The 18,472-nt window shown below is 41.0% G+C and overlaps 2 protein-coding genes across 3 annotated transcripts in view; one reads left to right on the top strand and one right to left on the bottom strand.

Annotated features, from left to right (window-relative positions):
* The window catches only part of LOC101158014 (voltage-dependent calcium channel subunit alpha-2/delta-3), a 40,515-nt gene extending 28,395 nt beyond the window's left edge, over window positions 1–12,120 (bottom strand). Inside the window, exons 1-5 of the mRNA XM_023954788.1 lie at window positions 11,876–12,120; window positions 10,891–10,972; window positions 8,364–8,591; window positions 6,932–7,048; window positions 4,324–4,383 (exon numbers count right to left, since the gene is read on the bottom strand). Coding sequence (XP_023810556.1) covers window positions 4,324–4,383; window positions 6,932–7,048; window positions 8,364–8,591; window positions 10,891–10,972; window positions 11,876–11,976 — 588 coding nt within the window. The 5' untranslated portion in view covers window positions 11,977–12,120. The remainder of the gene's footprint in view (window positions 1–4,323; window positions 4,384–6,931; window positions 7,049–8,363; window positions 8,592–10,890; window positions 10,973–11,875) is intronic.
* Window positions 12,121–12,422: 302 nt separating this feature from the next.
* On the top strand, window positions 12,423–18,235 carry LOC101157770 (parapinopsin-like). Of its 2 annotated transcripts, XM_020703079.2 has the most exons (5): window positions 12,423–12,866; window positions 15,967–16,254; window positions 16,475–16,803; window positions 17,733–17,975; window positions 18,076–18,235. In XM_020703079.2, the coding sequence occupies exons 2-5, from the start codon at window positions 16,023–16,025 to the stop codon at window positions 18,187–18,189; spliced, it is 918 nt and encodes a 305-aa protein (XP_020558738.1). In that variant the 5' UTR covers window positions 12,423–12,866; window positions 15,967–16,022; the 3' UTR covers window positions 18,190–18,235. The 2 variants fall into 2 exon arrangements, with proteins under 2 accessions (XP_020558738.1, XP_004068632.3); XM_004068584.4 differs by lacking the exon at window positions 12,423–12,866 and having other exon boundaries at window positions 15,839–16,254.
* The last annotated feature ends 237 nt before the right edge of the window (window positions 18,236–18,472 follow it).

Here is an 18,472-nt window from a genome sequence, read left to right as displayed (position 1 = left end):
GGAAGTGAAGTATGTTATTTATTATTTCTGTGCGGCCCGGTACCAAATGACCCACGGACCGGTACCGGTCCACGGCCCGGGGGTTGGGGACCACTGGTCTAGATGACCCCACAAGATAGCACTAGGGAAAAAGGGAATTTACAGACTTAGTTCAAACTGGTGGGCTATGCCAAATTCTATCAACTCTGCTTTTTGTATTAGAAGTGCTTGACACTGCTGCAGATAGAATTGCTGGTTGTTCCATAAAATCCATTATAAATGTGTGAACAGAACTGAATGACATGAAGAATAGAAGTGATAATAGCAATTGTTCAAAATGTTTTTCTGGAATAAAAGTGTCATTCGTACATTAGCGCAAGACTATGTTCAAAACTATTGTAAAATTATAGCTAAAAATGTATCAATGATAATAATAATGCAATATTCTTTACTGATCATAATCATTAAGCACTCCGCTTTGTTACAAGCCCTTCATTTTGATACTGGTTCTGTGATAAGTCATAATAATCTCTCGAATGTTGTAATATTTTTTCTGATGCCAATATAAAGCACTCCATTCTGACTCTTGTCATGGGTTATGTTAAGGATTTCTGGAATAATGTTATGTCTTTAATTAAAAGTACGAAGAGAAATACAATAAACATGTAAAGAAAAAAAAAGGAAAATAGTTAAGTAAAGTGTAGGGATGTGTTTTTATTTAAATGTGCTTCCTCCCACTCCTTTACAAGCAATTAATGTCTATTGATGCTTAAGAGTAATTATAATAACATCTTTGACATTTGTCTGTGTATTTGCATGTCTTCTTTTATTTTTAATATTTTTATTTTCCAACCAAATCAGGACTTACCATCTTAAGTTTGATATTTCTATGTATAGATGTATCTCTCTTTTGTCTTTTGTTTGTCTTAATTTCTTTTGTTTGACAGATTAAAATATAACAATTACACATCCAAATCTAATACATCGTTCCATTGCTCCAATTAAATTTGGTTTCTTAATAGCGTTCATTTTGAAACACTCTTTTCATCTACAGACTATCGTGGTGCCCCTTTTATTTTATCTGTAAGGCCAAGGTTCTGTCTTATTGCTTTATAGGCCATTAGCATTCAGAGTATAGTGAACTGTCCCAGGGTTCACTTGCAAGTGAACACAGTGTTTTCGGGCAGACAACAGTTCACTATTTGGTCCACGTAACGTTTCTAAAGCTTTCACATCTGTTCAATGAAGGTGGACAAAATCTGGTTCCTAACAACATCAGGATGAAATCCATTTTAAAATGAGCTTCTAAAAAAACTAAGAACCTCCTGAAAGGAGCCAAACTTTGAAAAGAATTAGATCTTTCATTTGCAATGAAACTTTTTTTTTCTTCCTAAAATATAACATGACGTCATTGTCTGTGGTTTTATGAGACTGGTTTGCTTTGTGTTTCTTCTGGACACATGAGCTTTGACAGGAATTTGGTGTACATTTTCTTTTTCTGCTCAGCTTTATTCTAATGAAAGACCTAAAACAAAGTAAAGCTACGAAAATATTTAAGGGACAAACAAGAGTAAAAATGTAAATACACCAAAACAGATTCCAAGTATTTGCAGACACACATTTACAGAACATGACTGCAAATGCTGGTAAAGTGTTTCAATTTCAGACAAAATGGCTCATTTGTTGTTGTTTTTTTAATCCATTTTTAGGATAAATGTTAAGACTTGGGATTCATTTGAGGAAGTTTAACTCAAGTAAAACACTTTGAGCTCCTAATAGTTTGCCTGCCCTGTCCTTCACTGTCTGCTGCTGAAGAAGAAGGACTAACTCATCCTGTCTTAGCGGCCTCTCCGTGGCCTCCAGTCCTTAATATTTTTACTGAGAGAGAGAGGGAGATGGAGGGGGGGAGAGGGGGAGGAAGAGACGGCTGATGGACTCCCCAGCATCACTCTCAGGGGGGACTGAGCGGGCATCACCATCAAGCAGCCCCTGACAGCTCATCCCACGCCTGAGCAGCTCTGTGACGAGCTGCGGCAAGGAGGGCGGGTGGGGCGGGAGCTGTGGAGGGGGAGAGAAAGTTGCAGACTCAGCAGAACCTGAGTGCTGTAGAGATGTGCGTTAACCACCGGCGTTTTAGCCGTAGAGCAGGCCGCGGGACACTGCGGCTCCCGAGACAGCTGACTGACTCTCAGTGCTGCAGTGGCAGGAGGCCGTGCTGCAGAGCTCTGTCCTCCATCACAGGCTGCCGGGGCCTGAAACCTGGGCCCCCGCGTCCTGTGGTTATTCACATTCAACCCTTCTCCCCCCCCTGCTGTGCTGCAGATGGATTCAGTCAGCTGATTGGGCTTTTATGCTTAACGCTTTGGTTTGTTCTCATTTAGATCAAATATCCCTGCTCATCTTTTATTTCATTAGCAAATTTTCTAAATTTTTACAAGAGTTTACTTATAACTTTATCTGATTGTGGCGTCAGCAAAAACATATACAAACATAACAAAATACACTTTCATTCAAATTTTTTGGGGAGTAAGTAATAGGATCAATCCAAAATATTAGTTTTTTTTTCTCTAAAACATGCAAACATCTTTAACTCATATAAAAGACTAAACTTTTTGTAAAAATACAAAGATATTTTTGTGTAAATTATTGTTAGAAAAGATGCTTTACTTATTTATTTATTGGTTTATTCGACAGGGACGTTGCACATAAAAAGCATTTCTGTAAATGTACCAAAGTTAACCTAAAGGCTATTTTTCATCTAGTCCCTGGAAAGGTGTTTAATTTTTCTCCCTAAAAACTGAAATGCAACATAAACATAGATGAGAATTATAGTGTATATAAACATGGCAAAGGAATACAATAATATAGGTAAAAATGAGCAATAAAAACGATCTTAACAGGTAAAAACGAAATGTTTATGAAAAGTTCTTACTCTGCAGTTTCCTTCATTCCCAAAAAAAGGAGTAGAAAATAGGAAGTACTATAATATTTTAAATGAGTTTTTGTGTTGTGGTTTCATTGAAGTTAAGCTTTAGGACACAGTTTGATAAGTGAACTCTCAGACCCTGAAAGTGCTGAGTGGACTCAGGTCGGAGCAAAGCTTCAGACTGTCCTGCAGGAAGCAGCAGAGATAAGAGCAGCTGGCTTCGCCGGCTGTGGTTACTGAAATGTGAAAAATGTGCAGCAGAGGAGCCCAGATTCACTAAATGACGCCACAAGGAGCAATGACTGCCCATTATCACAGGTTGATGTTGAACTTGCCCTAATAAAATGGAATACGACATGTAAATTGAAATGAAAAAAATCTTGTTGTCATGCATTAATTGTATACTAATTAAACTCTAAAAAAAATAAATGTTTTAATCAATATTTTGACCAAATGTTTTGTGAAATCTAATTAATATAGACTTAATAAATGTATAATAATTCAAATTATGAAAGAACTTTGTATGCAATTTTACTTATGTTCGACTTAAATGAAATTTACCTTTTAAATGTTCAAATAACGTTTAATTGAAGAATTTTGCATTGAGACAGGCTCTTAAAAAACAATAAAATCCTGGATACTGCAGGCCTGTGATTCACCTGATTTGAACGCTTTCTTGCAATGTTATTGTCACAAATTGGAAACTCTCCAAGTGTCTGGTTTGCTCTAAAACAGACAAAGAAAAAGCCCTTTTCTCTTCAAATAAATAAGATATACACGTTATTGTTTCACGCGCGTCTGTTTGCGCAACAAAGAAATGGACACAAAACAAGGAAACCAAAAGGATTCGCATGATGTAAATGCTTCTATTAAGCGCAAAGTGCTTTCTGTTTTATGTTGCTCCAGTGGGTTTCCAATCAAGAGCCATGTAAGTGAGTCAACGCTCCTCACAAAACCCGTCCATTTATCTTTGTCCAGCGCGCAGAAAGACGCAGAGCTGGAATCCTGCATTCCGCCGGTAGAGACACGCAGGGGGCTGGAAATCCGCAGTGACTGAAGCACATTCCATGAAGGAAAGCAAAAAAAGCAACTAAAGACTTTTCAATTTCGTCTTTATTTTACTTTCAGTTGCAGAAAAATATGAGAAAGGATGCAAAAAATCTCAGCTTAAAAAAAAAGTGTCATCCACCTGCAAGCTGCACACAATTCAGCACCAACTGCGTTATTTAAATGCACTTTCTCCAGTTAAGGTGACTTATGATCCTCTAGTAGCGCAGCCTTCATCGTGTGGGACGTTCAATATCAGCAAAACGCATGTATCAACGCGCTGACAGCACAATTAAAAACTTCAAGTGCCTTTTACCCGCGTTCACCTTGTAGCCTCTGCACCCCCCCCCCCCCTTTCTTCCATGGCTCACCTGCAGGTCGGGATTTTCCTCGTGTTGTCGGTGAGCTTCTTCTGCTGCCTCCACCAGCCGCTGGAGGAAGGAAAACGCTGGTTAACAATATTTTGTATAGTCCGTCAAAGACAAATACTCTGTAAAATCCACTTTGAAGCAATGCACCACATGTTTCCTGAACTGGGATGCGTTTCACAGAAGATATTTGCTTTTTTTTTACATTTTATTTTGCGCATTGCAGGCGACGTTTAAAACGGTTATTTATTTTTATTTTTATTCAAGTTAATTAAATTTAGTAATGCAAAGGATGTCTTGAAAACCAATTATTCCTGCAGAGGTTATGTGGCGTATATGCCACAAAAATGGTGTTAAATGTTTGGGTGGAGGTTGGCGCAGGATTTTTACCACCCTCATGGAGAGAGAAAAAAATGCTTTTTTTCAGTTAAACGGAGCTGAAATCACTTTCGCCTTTGGAGCCGAGGAAGTAATTAACATCTGTCAAATGTGTCAAAAATAAGTGCTGCGTAAACACAACCGCTGGGCCGTGGTGGCCAAATTCAATTGAGCTCATTTCGAGATGTTGTGTCGTCAGCAGAGAGCTTCCTGCGCTGGATGGAACACTTTTCCGATGTGGAAAGGATGCTGCAGTGGAGGCCTGTTTCCAGAGGACTCAGTCCGTCTCAACTCCTGGAGCCACTGCGCCTTTTGAAATCTATCATTACTAAACACTCTCAAACGTACTTTGTACTAAAAATAACCATGTTATCTTTTCTTTAAATGTATTTGGAACTCTTCCTTGTTATGATTTATCGCTCACGTGGGATTATCTGCAGGAAGATAAACGTTATCGTCCCCCAGCAGTCCCCGCAGAGGTGTTCTTTAACAATGATTACGAGCGCGGAGGGCGCAGAGAGGCGGCGGCTGTCAGGATCAGACCCTGCAGCGCGCCGAGGCTCCGTGGGATGACTGACTCCTTCAAATGACACATTAATTAGAGCTAATGACGGAACTGTAGCGGGGATTGATGGACGCTCAATGTCACGACTTCATGTTTCATAAAACATCTTCCAGGATGGTCTGATCAAAAACAGAAGTCTCTCATGCTCCAGTGGAACAGAGAGTGAACGAGAATTGTTTTCATCTCAACCGTTTCTAATTAAAAGGAAGTGAATGGAGTCAGTGGTGTTTGGGTCTCTGGGTATCAGTCAGCGGCGTGTCAGACTTGATTTCCCGCTGACAGGTGAGCGGGCTCAGTGCGCGCGCACAGTCACGGAGATGCGTTAAAGCGCGCGTTTGAGTTGTTTTGATCGTGTCGTTTCAGGGATTACCTCTTCACACAAAAGATGCGTGGTTCCCACTTGTAGTTACTTCTAAAAATACTTTTTTTACTCCATCACAGTATTTTAATATGATGTTGACGCATAAAAAAAAGGTTTGTTTTATAAAAAGCAGCAACAATTTAGTTTACTAAACAATGCTTTTTATTCACTACTCGTGTTTTTTCCCTCACAAATCCTTCGCACAATCCAACTTTGTTCATGTTTAAGACAACAATCTTCTTCCACTTTCGGCTTCTCCCATCAGGGGTCGCCACAGCGAACAAGTCGCATGGTAAATTTGGCAATGTTTTACGCCGGATGCCCTTCCTGACGCAACCTTCTCTAACCGGGCTTGGAACCGGCAGAGGTAGAGAAGGGAACAGGGAGCAGCCTGGAGTCGAACCCGGGTTTCACGGACGGAAGGCGCCGCAAACCAGCACGAGCTAAACTGTTTAAGACAACAATAAATAATTAAAATAACTTTATTTTATACTTTTCTTCAAAAAATCTACAAATAAAACAAATCATTTTGATTTCATCCATCTTCACACAATAACAACTAACATTCTAGTGTGTCAACTAAAGATTAACTAACTTAATCCAACCATATTGATCTGTCTGAGGCAAGTTGTCAATCAAATAGACCTATACCATTAGTTTCAAAATGAAAGAAATCGATTATCAGTATTGGAAAATACCATTTGGATTGAGACACGGTAGGTTTATTTTACTGTAATGTAGAAACGATCAAGTGCATCATAGCAGACAACACGTGATGACATCACAACACGGATCATTCCATCATTCCAGTCCAATGTGTGGATAGACTTTGAATGAAGTCATGTGACCATCCAGTGTCTAGAATGTTCTAAGAATGTTCTCTTTGGATTCTTTGGATGTGGGAAAACAACAGTGGACTAAACTTTAGGAAACTAAAATGTGAATGGATCTGTTCAGTAGCAGGAATTTCTTTCTGAGACTCACTGCTGGAAGTTTGGATAAAGATGATCTGGATCTATTTTAGTTCAGAGGATTGGATAAAATTGGATTGTTCAAAAGCATTGTTAAAAGGAATCGTCATTATGTTTCAATTCTTTAATTCACTGATTGGATTTTTTTTCCATTACTGCCGAACTTTGAAATTATACAGCACTTTTATGTATCATTTTGCTTTTTCCAGTAAAAAATCTAATTTGGTTAATTGGCTCTGATCAAGCAAACATAAAGTAACCATTAAGCCCAACATGTGCACACTCTACACACACCAAAATAAGCCAATAAAACATGGGATCTTCCTCTGAACATACCCTCGTGGCCTCCGCCTTTTTCCGGAACATTTCCTCCATCTTCACGGCCAGATTTTTCACCAGTTTCACACCATCGATCTCCTCCACTTTGACTGACTTTACAAGTTCTTTACGTTTCTGAAAATGTCCAAAGAGAAAGCTTTCACATTAACTCACGCCACAACTGGAACTTACAGAGATCACCTGCGCTTTAATTGTTCACTGAATAAGACAAGACAGGCGATCAATGAGACAATCATCTCTTCTTTGTGCACACTGGATCATCACCTCTGCAACCCCCCCACCCCCACACACCTCCCTGAGCGACAGGGAATTGTTAAACAAGGCTTATAAGGCTTCACATGTTGGCTGACGAGATACAGGCAGCCAGCCTCAGATGAGCGGCTGATAAAATCTTTGCTGCAGCACAGAATGACTGATAGTCCTGATCTGGTCTCAGTTATTGGCTGCACATGCTGTGCTTCTCTGTGCTGGATTGGCTGGAGACGGTCATGTTGGGTGGCCGCGGTGGGGGCGGGGCTGGATGGGGAGGCTGTGCATGGAAAGAGGGTAATTGAAAAGGAGTCAAAGCACAGGAGAAAGATAATAACGTGACAAGCTTGGGCAGCTCTGGGTAATGAAGTAAACCTCACATAATGCTGATTCTGCTGGATACTCTGGACCTCCAGAGACAGAACAAAGCCCCCCAGCGCTCAGAGGAATATGACGTTACATAATTCCACACCTCCCGGGCACCAACACGCACGCACACAAAATAATACCCCTCGATCCTCTCCCCGGTCATCCACGCCGACGATAAACCAAGCTCTGGCCACAAAAGGTTTGTGGCACTCATTCAAATCCCGTCCTCGTTTTCTGGACAGGATGCGCACAAAGAAACACACACACTACTACATGAGGCGACAAATTACCTACTGAAAGAAAGTGTGTGGAGTTGCAGTGGAGCAGAACAGTTCATTTCACGCCTGTCCTCCTTGCCCCAGCACCCCGAGTCCCAATGTCCCGGCCCAGACCCCCACCGCCCCGCCTCCCCAGCCCCGAAACCATCAAGCAGGGGTTAAGCTCCATCCATCAAACGCTCTGATCATGATTATTGATCAGAGTAATGACCAGTGCAGGGGGCTGTGGGCCTGAGGAGCCTCAGTCTTTCCACATTTTACAGAAATCAGAGTGAAATCAAGAAAAATCACCATGAAAGCAACTAATGATCATCCTTAATGACGAAGCCCTAACGACCCGTCAGTTTCCTCACGGCTCACTGCTCTGTGCTGGCTGGCTCAGCATAGCTAGTCCGCACACAGGAGCATGAGCAAAGTGCTTACATGAAATAATGGACACGTTTGTGGGTCGGATTGTAAAAAGGACAAAACCCATTATATGGTGACATATTTGCTCTACCTGCAGTTTAGTCTCATATAAAGGTGGTTGTTACCTCAGGGCAGGATAGACCTGGACTCTGCGCCTTGAGCCTCTTTCTGAATGCAGTTTGAACACTTTCTCCATATTTGCGAGGACCTCCTCTGACAGATGCACCTTCCTCCCACAATCCAGGACAAGCAGCCAAAATTCTGGAATTAATCCTGGTGTTGCCTTTGATGGACGGGCTGCTCTCAGAGCTGGAGTTGGTCCCCGGACGGGGTGCTGTGATGGACCACAGCTCCTAAAACAAACCAAACCAAAAGGATTCATGAAAGTCGCTGATTATCTCAGGATGAAAGTATCTGTTGTCACTGAGGAATCTTCACAATTATCCAGAGAACTGGAACATCCACAAGCTTCCTGCAAGCAGAGACACTTTCATGGAGGGAACTACAATGCAGTGCCCCAATTCTCAGGGGGTCAGACCAAATGCTGGCGCGGTTATTTACTCAAATGAGGTTGTGATACTTCTTGAAGTGGTAGATTTGGTGCTTTACCTGTCAAAATGAATTTTGCTCAGACAGTTTTTGTGTGCAAGATGGCAGAAGCAATCCTTCATCATTGAAAGGCCTTTCAGGACGTCTGTATGGTGGAATCTGCACTCTTTTAGCTGTAATGTGCATCTCTATGCTCTGAAAGTTGTCATTGCATTGTTCTTTTGATCCGTAGGTTCACCACAGTGTTCAGGGCACGACTGTTTTTTCCTGTCCTCCAGGAATGAATAATTGCATTTTATGCCCGGTTGGAGTTCCAGCATACGACACAGAGTCTTTCATGTATCAGAATATTGCTTTGAAATGAAAAGACTGGCGCAAGATTCACAAGATTTACACCGCTTTGACATTTCGCACCACGCCTCTTCCAACTGTAGGTGGCAGAAATGTGCTAGTAAACAGTAGCAAAAAAGAGAAAAGAAATAGGCCCTCCCTGCTTGTCCAGTGTGAACATTGGGGGCTAAACGTACGTTCTTGAAAGCGCCTGTCCGTAGCTGAAGTCTGAAGTGTCACATCATTGTTTGGTGTGTCTCTGTGTTTATTGAAACATCTCGATCCGCTTTACCAGACAGCACAATCTGGTTTCAAATCATCCAAAAATCCTTTCAAATAACATTTTCAATGATCAATAAAAATGGCAACGAAAGCTTGAGGCTAATTTGACATTTTTTCTTTGAAAAAAGACTATTTTTGGATCAGAAAAAAGCTATAATCCCTTCTTGTTCTGCAGTGAAACCAAACAGTTCTGTCTTCTAACGGACTTAAGGAATTCGTGTTAGCTGTAAGGTGTGATATATTCTTCTAAATCATGGGAATATTGTCTGCCATTTTTGTTTTTAATAATTCCCTCTCATCTTTAACCAAATAAAACTATGTATTTAGTAAAGGTCCCACTCCAACTTGTGTCTGAGTGTAAATCTCTGCAAGAATGATGAGCACACTGCTAAATGTAAAGCATAAGAAGCTTGCAAAATAAAGAAACATTAATGCAATTTAAATAGTTTTAAACATGGCTAAAAAGGAAGGAAATGGTTGTTTTTTTTGTAAATCAGAAATGGGTGCGCTAAACACCTCAAAGCAGCATGTTCTTCAAAAACGGGCCACCATTTAAAAGGAACATAGAACAATGAAAAAATAATTACCAAACACATTTCATTAGCTTCTGTGCTGCTTTTATTCAAGTCTATGTGTTTTTTTTGCGTTTTGTATGCTATTAGACTACATCATTTGTGACGAAATAAGACAAACAAGAATATTCAGATCAACATGGATGTTGTAAAATTGCAGTGAGGAAGCCAAACATTTTGAGTAAATAAAGTTCCCAATGAAAGCTTTTCTTGAAAGCTTATAGGTACAACATAAAGAGATTTGAGAACTGGTAAAAAAAAAGACGGATGCTTGCACGTAGATTTCGGTGTGTGCTATCTGTGCTTCACAGTTCTACGGTTCAAGCGGCTCCAGCTGTTCACTTTACAGCCTCTTGCTCCTCCACTTTAAGGGGAACAGACATTTCACCCCCCTGAGTTCACTGCCAGCATCCTCTTAAACCGGAGAGCCCACCTCTGCCATCACGTATGGATAGGTCTGGATTATCTCTCCTTCTCTGACTTCCCTGTTCATCCTATCTCACCCCTCACACACACGTGAGTTATCTAACCTGACCGCATTTATTCAATTTGTCCCTTTGTTGCATTCATATTCAGAGGTTGGAGCTCTTGACTCCAGAGAGTTTGCTGGAGAGATGCAATGAGAGAGGTATCAGCTCTGTGGTTAATGGGCCGCATCAAGTGCAAACACACACCTACACATACACACACACACACACACCCACACACCTACACACACACACACACACACACACACACACTTGTCTGTGCCAAACACACCTGAGCCTCTAAAATAATGCCTCAGCATTCCGCTGAGGTGCACAAATGTCTCTTCAACCATTAGAGAAGGAATTCAGCGTTACAGCACACGCGAGCAGGAAGCATCAGACAAAGGGAACTAACATTTGTGACCAGGGAAGTCTAAACGTGAGACCTGTACCTTTTGCAGGAGCTGGGATCCAGAAAATTTTGCAGAGATGGATTTAATTTCCCCACCAAATGCAGAGGCCCAAAGCTTCACACTGACAAAGAGGAGGTAACAGAGCAAAAGCACTATTAGTTGAAAACAAAGATGCATTCAAACTAAGCAATAATAAGAAAAAAAAAAAACATTTATGTTTTGTTTTCACCAGCAAAAGCTTCTATGAATGAAATCTCTGTGTGGCACAACATGTAAAACTGTCAGTGAAACTCTATCGTTTTATCCAATTTGTGTTTGACTGAATGATGAAAAACATTCATTTATGCACAGAAATACTGGAAGACATACGAACACAATCAAAAGATTTTTGCTGTCAAATAAAAGTTCACATCTTATTCAGAACTCTTTTGTTTCACGGCTTGTGTAAATTATGCAATGTTTTAAAAGAAACAAAAATGTTTGAAAGGAAATAAATTTCGTTTTTGAATCATCAGACTTACACATGAGCCTGTTCTGGACCGCATGGTGTCTTTTTACTGGTAGATTGGTGGCTTTTCAGAAAAGTTTGAGAAAATAAAGGTGTTCATGTAATTGTTCTCACTTTATGTTTTATTATCATTATTATGATTATCATTTATTGCAGTAAACAGGGAATAAAACAATTTGGTTAAAATTAAAAGTTGCATATTCCCAATTGGGTCAAATCTGTTGCTAATAAAGAGAAACAGAAACATGTTTTTGGTTGAAAATATGCTCAGTGAGGTAAAACAGACACAGATGCAGCAGTAAACAACAAAAAAGTGCTTAGCTGTTCCCTCCGTTTCTGCTGCATTTCAAAACTATTAAAGTTACACTGAGTAACATGTGCTATTATTCATATCATCAAGTCTCTGAAACATGCCTGATGGTGCCTAAAAGGGATATTTCCCATCGTCCGATTTCCCTGCTTCTACATTTGCAGCAGAACAATGAAGAAATGAAGTTTGACTTCATTCGGACTTACACTGAGAGAGGAATCCCTTGCTGGGACCCCGCCACGTTGGCCAGATTCAAGAATCCGACGGAGAGCAGAAGGATGCTGATGCTGCTCCTGTCCCCCCGCATCTTCAGCTCAGAAAATGTCTGCACAGTAAAATCCCGAGGAGCGCTCAAACCCTGGTGGAACTTCTCCAGCTGCTGCGGCTGCCAGCACGTCTCCCACTGTATCTGCCTGCGCGTAACAGAGAGAGGAGGGAGAGGATGAGGGAGCACAGCCCTCCATCCTTTCCTTTCCACCGCCACCCCTGAACACCACATGTTCGGCTGCAGGAATCAGGGAGCCCCCCCCCCCCCCCCCCTTTTTTTTTTTTTTTTTACAAAAAACATTATTTTGGAGATTGCAGGGCTCCTGCGACTTATTTTGCACAATGCGCAAATGTATTCACAACGCATGAGAGTGACAATTTTACCCTGCTGCATGATTGTAAACTGACACTGTTTAAGGTTTATTATGTGCTATTTTAGAAACAATTCCAACCTGTATAAAAGTGCAGATGAATAGAAATAAAGAATGCTTCATGGCCACAGTCAAGCACGTTTTGTTTGAAATTCCATAGCCTCCAGATCACCGACAGAAGATGGCTCTGTGGGAGATAATGAGGCTGCAGATATGTGATGAAGGCTTCCGCAGCTGTAATGACACACACAGAGGCAGAGAGGATGTTGACAAATCGCTCCAACAAAGACGGAAACACTTCAGCGGCAGAGAGAAGAAACTTTCATTAAGTTTGCGCATTAATCCGCGATTGGCTGAACTCTAATAGCCTAATTAATCATTTGGCTCGATGACGTCATAGTGAGAGGGGCTTTTTTTCCCGGGATTGTTGTGCTGCAGAGCCTGGAAGAGGAGCCGAACGCATCATGTAGGGACAGCGTCCCTCTGTTCAGTCACACCGGAAGATGTCCCCGTCGCCCTGCGCTGTGAACGCATCACAGGGGTCGATGATGATGTCAAGGTGGGTTGAAGCGGCTCGCCTCTACCACCTCCTTCCGTGACACCATCACCTCAACAGGAACCGTGTTTCGACTTGAGGCTTTTATTAGTTTAGTAATTGCGTCGTATATCAAAGTTGAGCGTCCTGGAGAGCCTGGGACAGGCCGATAAGGCGCCTGCGCCGGATGACGGACAATATCATCCAGCCCTGTCCTCCTGACCGGCGGCCTGCGCGCAGCCAGGAAGCTTTAATTAACTCAAAAACACTAAATAAAAGCAGCTCTCTGTCCATACATTCTTTGCTTTTATCGCGGCTGTTGCTGATAACAAACTGCATCTGTTGGGCTGCCGAAGTGTCCTTGAGCAAACCAAGCCTCAACAAAGTTGCTGCTGCTGTTGGTTCTTTATTTTCATTTAAAATAAACCCCACAATTACAGCAATTTGTTGCAACTTTATGAAATATGAATCTTCTTTTGAGTAGCTGGGTGCAAAGACCCCTTTTCATTGAATTGCTGCTCAAATGAGGGAAAAGAATGAGTTTCATCTGAGGAGCTCATCCAGACTCACAGGGACACGAACGGTGAGATCTGATTTTTTTTGTTCCAATCCTGGATATTATGTGTTTTTGGTAACATCTTTCTAAAATAAGCAAAAAGGAAAACAGCAGCTTTGAGATTCCTGATGAGGAGTTTTATCATAATTCCTCTCAGGTCAGAGAACCATAAAAACTGACCGTATTTAAGATTTATCATCTCACTTGGAAAGAAGACCCTGGTTTAGCCTAAACTAATAGAACAAAAGTCCAACAACCTGCATGTCAGATTTGTTTATGTGTTACTCAGTCATGGCAGACTAACACATTTGGATGTTTTTCACAAATTGATGGCACACCCTGAAATAGTAAAGTAACAGTACAAATGAAAGGTTTATTGTATTTTTATTCCCATACTTTAAATGTTCCTGCTGCTGTTTCAACCTCTTTGAAATTAAACACAGATCACATTATTTTGCTGTTTTACTTTTAATGAATGAAATACTTTGGGCAGTTCTTGAGTAAGAGATGTCAGACATCCTCTTTGTAATTGTGGAAACAAGTTGTAGTTTCTGCAGACCCACTCTGATGAAAATTGCGTTTTTGGTGTTTTTCATGGTTTTCTGATGAGGACTTAACGAAAATTAGGCCCAAAATTGCATTTCCAAATATTTCTCCATTGAATTTGTTGTGAATCAGCAGCAGAAGAAAAAAATCCTCCTTGAAAAAGATTGTTTTTGTGATGTAGATACGCTGGGTGGGGCCACAAGCTCCCTGCTCCGCCCCTTTCTGATCATCCACCTGCAGACAAATAGGTCCATGAACGTCTTTGTTTTGGTCTAAGCTGGAATCTGGATCCGAACTGGACGGATGGATAGATCTGATATTGCTGCCATTTTTGCTGCACTGCTAATGTTAGGCGGGAGGGGCTGTGAGAGAGCCTGGAAACAGATAGCTCAGTTCACAGATTGCAGTAAGATAGCTCAGAAACAGACCAAAAGTTGATTGGAGTGATTTAGCGTTAGCTGACAGGTCTTCTTGCTAAAAGATTGCACTTTTTGCACGTTTTCCAAAAATATTTTCCTTCATTTTACGTTGTTTTTGCGTTGTGTTTCGTTAAAGAGCCTAGGACAGCACAAGGGTTGCACAGCAATCTCCCCTTTACGCTGGATTGCAGAGTCCCAGAACAAAGCTTTCATTTACTTTGTGTTGCAGACAGCAGTGAAGACGCAGAAACTTAACATCCTGCATCATTGGTCACTTTCATCCTTTGGATGATGTGTGGAAATTTCTTCAAACGTTTTGTTTTGCTGTACTTGTGTAATCAGGAGCAGACGGTGTTAAATCCCGACCCTGTCAAACCTTTATCCAACATTTATCTGTGTCTTGACTTGATTGGATGTAAACCTCTTAGAAGGTGAAACATCGGACACCTCTTTTCATTCTCTGCTGTTAAGTCTGCAGGCTTAACCTCGCCTTACTTCTGCAACATACGGATTACTCAATTCAAACCTGAGACACAGATTTAAAGGTTCTCTCAATAGATAATGTACGGAACATTAAAAACAGGAATCACTTCCTCTGAAACTCGGAAGAGATGGGATCTAAAATACATCGCTTTCTAACATTTTTTTCAAATATATTTTCATCATGTGAATTAAAATATGACAACTAGTTTTTTTTATAACTTTTTATGCAGATGCTACACTTCTAATTGTTTATCATTGTGTTAAAAAACGTTTAAATAGATTCAAATATGTGAACGTTTGGCTTTGATGTGGAATTTGGGTTCCCATGATTGCATAAGCAGTTGTAAAAACACTGTGGTTGGTTGACTCACATGACAGAGAGAGGTGGGGTTACAGGCAGGGAGCTGCGTAGAGTTATTCACAACAATATTTGCTTATTTTGAGCAAAAATAAAACCGTTAGAAGAAGGTTGAGTAACTTTGCTTTAACTACCAGTTATTGTGTTTATGTTTCATTCTTGAGTTTTGACTGAAACAAACAAAAAAAACCATCCAAAAATCTCTCTCTCTAACTATCTATGCTGCTTTACAAATTATTCTTCCTAATGAAACAATACAAAAGATCAAGGGGTTTTGAGGATTTGCACCTTGAATGACGTGACCTGGCTTGACTCGGTCCATAGTTCACCTCCTCTGACCCCGCCTTGTGCAACAGCAGGAGGAAAGGGAAGCAAAGTGGTTGTGAGAGAAGAAAAATAAGGACAAAAAAATCTAGTTTAAATGTAATTTGTGCTTCTTTTAACATTTATTATATTCTGAGAATTCACCTTTTTCTGCAGAGTTTTGCAAACAACTTCCCCACTTTGATACCTGATGAGTCCTTTTGTAATCAATCAAAAGGTGAAAGATCAGGGATGATCATTTGGAGGAATTACTCCATGCTAAGTCCAGATCAAAAGGATTTATTCCGGGCATTTAGTCTGAGTGCTCTGCCTCAAGAAGGGAGTAGTCTTGCATCCAGCAGCTCGGCCCGAGAGGACACTGCAGTTCTTTCAGCTTTTTGTTCGGCTTTGCGCCAATGCAGCCCTTCCAGCTTTTACCCAACGCTTCTTTCTATGTAGGTCCAGAGAAGGAGCCCCCTCTTTCACGCACTGGATTTATCATTCTGGCCATCATCATGGCCATTTTTACCATTCCTGCCATCGTACTCAACGCTACAGTGATCATTGTGTCCCTCATGCACAAGCAGCTGAGGCAGCCGCTCAACTACGCTTTAGTGAACATGGCTGTGGCTGATCTGGGGACAGCCATGACTGGAGGAGTGCTGTCCGTGGTCAACAATGCCCTGGGGTACTTCTCCCTGGGCAGAACAGGCTGTGTGATGGAGGGCTTTGCGGTGTCCTTGTGTGGTGAGTGAAAAGAGAACTAATATTTCTGTAACAGTTCATTCTGGCTAAATACTTCTAGCAAATGCTCGGGATAGTTTTTCTGTGGAATCAATGTTTAGGGTTTTAGGAAGTCAGTTAAGTATTTTTACTTTGATGAAACTGAAATATTAGAATGCTGGATAAAAAAAGCAGAGTGACAGAATTTTCCATGAGCCTCAATGAATGCTTTTCCTTTCTGCAGGCATCACATCCCTGTGCACAGTTGCTTTGATAGCAGTCGAGAGGATGTTTGTGGTGTGCAAGCCTTTGGGACAGATGACTTTCCAAAAGAAGCATGCCGTTGGAGGCATCGTGCTGTCCTGGCTGTGGTCCCTTACCTGGAACGTTCCTCCGTTGTTGGGATGGGGAAGGTATGAGCTGGAGGGGGTTGGGACATCTTGCGCGCCAGACTGGCACAGCAAAGATCCCAGCAATGTGTCCTACATCCTGGCTTACTTTGCGGTGTGCTTTGCGGTTCCGTTTGCCTTGATTGTGGGCTCCTACACAAAACTGATGTGGACTTTACACCAGGTAAGACGATGAACAGTGAGGACATTTAAATCCATTTGAGACTGTCCATCTTACTACAAAATTATCATTTGGAAAACATGTGTTATAAAAAAATCAACAAATGCCATCAGAAAACAAAACTAAATAAGATATTATTACATATTTACTGAATGTAACAGAGGTGTTAGATCACAAAATTCATCCGCTATATGCTTCTAATATTTTAACAATAATCTAAAGTTGAAATACCGGTAGGTTTTTACTTTTCACCGATGCTAAAAAAAAACCAGAAAAAAATCTACTTTTAAATGATTTTAATGACAGTAGGGCTGCACAAAATGACAAGTTGCGCTAAGTGATATTAGTGATCAAAATTGCCCTGACGATATGACATGCGACACATGAACAAAAAACAAAAACAACAAAACCCTTCATTTCACTGCGACAGCTTCATTCGAATAACTGTCATTAATAACAGTAACTCAAACTAGAAGGAGCTGCATTTCCAGAGGATATATTGCTGAAGGAAAAAGAATTGTGAATGAATAATTGGCAAAAAATAAAGAAAGAAAGAAATGATCAAAGTTGACCATAAAAAAAAGTGAAAACAGCACAATAACGAAAAAGATATGTTTGTGAAAAATGCTTTATAGCGTTCAACCAAATATACTTCAATTGACCCGCGTCTACAGAGGAGGCAGGCATCTAACATGACGGGGCTCCATTTGATTGGTCAAATGCATTAAGGGGTCCATTTAATTATTTAAATGCTTTGAGTTGCCATGTGTTAGTAAACATTTAGGGTAACCACTTACTGCAGTCCATGCTGTCTTTTGTGATACGCGTGTCGTACAGGCTGATATCACGATGACTATAGATTTTTATATTATTGTGTTGGCCTCAATCACAGGTCTCCTTTATGCACTTTTAGCCGTGACACTTTTTCCCAGGTTTCCAGGATGACTTGTGTGGAGGGGGGCGCAGTGGCCAAAGGGGAGATGAAGGTGGCCTCCATGGTGGTTCTGATGGTCCTGACATTCCTGGTGGCGTGGCTCCCTTACACCATCCTGGCCCTGCTGGTGGTGTACAGCCCGGACATAAAGATCCATCCTCTGGTGGGCACGGTGCCCGTGTACATGGCCAAAAGCAGCACCGTGTACAATCCTGTTATCTATATCTATCTCAACAATCAGGTGCTGTAACCTTTGCATGAACACGACGCCTGTCCTGACAGCTGTTTGTTGATTTCTCGGACAGCTGCTGAGAATCTGTCGTCTCTTTTTTGAACTTTAGTTTCGCAGGTATGCCGTTCCCTTCCTGCTCTGTGGGAGGGAGCCCCGGGATGAGGACGAGGCGTCAGAGACCACCACCACCATTGAGATCACTAACAAAGTGTCTCCCAGCTGAAAGCTGCTCAACATATGGAAATAAAGTGATTTGGGTTTTGCCTTCAGTGTGTTCTTCATTTAAAAAAAGAAACAAAATGCAGGCAGGTTAAAATCTATAAATTATTTGATCTGGTAGAAGACAAAGAAGAAAAGTTATTCATTCAAAGTTATTAATTAAATTTATTTGATGATGATTAATAAAAAACAAATATAAGTGTTGATTTAAAGAAAGTCAAGGCCAAATGAAATAAAATAAAAAATACAAAAAAAATGTATAGATACAAAAGTTTGATGGTTGATTA

The sequence above is a fragment of the Oryzias latipes genome, chromosome 5 (assembly GCF_002234675.1).
Source record: "Oryzias latipes chromosome 5, ASM223467v1".
In the NCBI taxonomy this organism is placed as follows: domain Eukaryota; kingdom Metazoa; phylum Chordata; class Actinopteri; order Beloniformes; family Adrianichthyidae; genus Oryzias; species Oryzias latipes.
The sequence above is the reverse complement of the archived record's forward strand: the minus strand, read 5'-3'. Positions and strand labels throughout refer to the sequence as shown.

What these genes read in the sequence shown, in the direction of transcription:
- LOC101157770 (XM_004068584.4), top strand. Translation starts at nt 15,924, where the DNA reads ATGCAGCCCTTCCAGCTTTTACCCAACGCTTCTTTCTATGTAGGTCCA. An exon ending in CTTTGCGGTGTCCTTGTGTG is followed by an intron (nt 16,255 to 16,474) that starts GTGAGTGAAAAG and finishes TCCTTTCTGCAG; the next exon opens with GCATCACATCCCTGTGCACA. An exon ending in TGATGTGGACTTTACACCAG is followed by an intron (nt 16,804 to 17,732) that starts GTAAGACGATGA and finishes ACTTTTTCCCAG; the next exon opens with GTTTCCAGGATGACTTGTGT.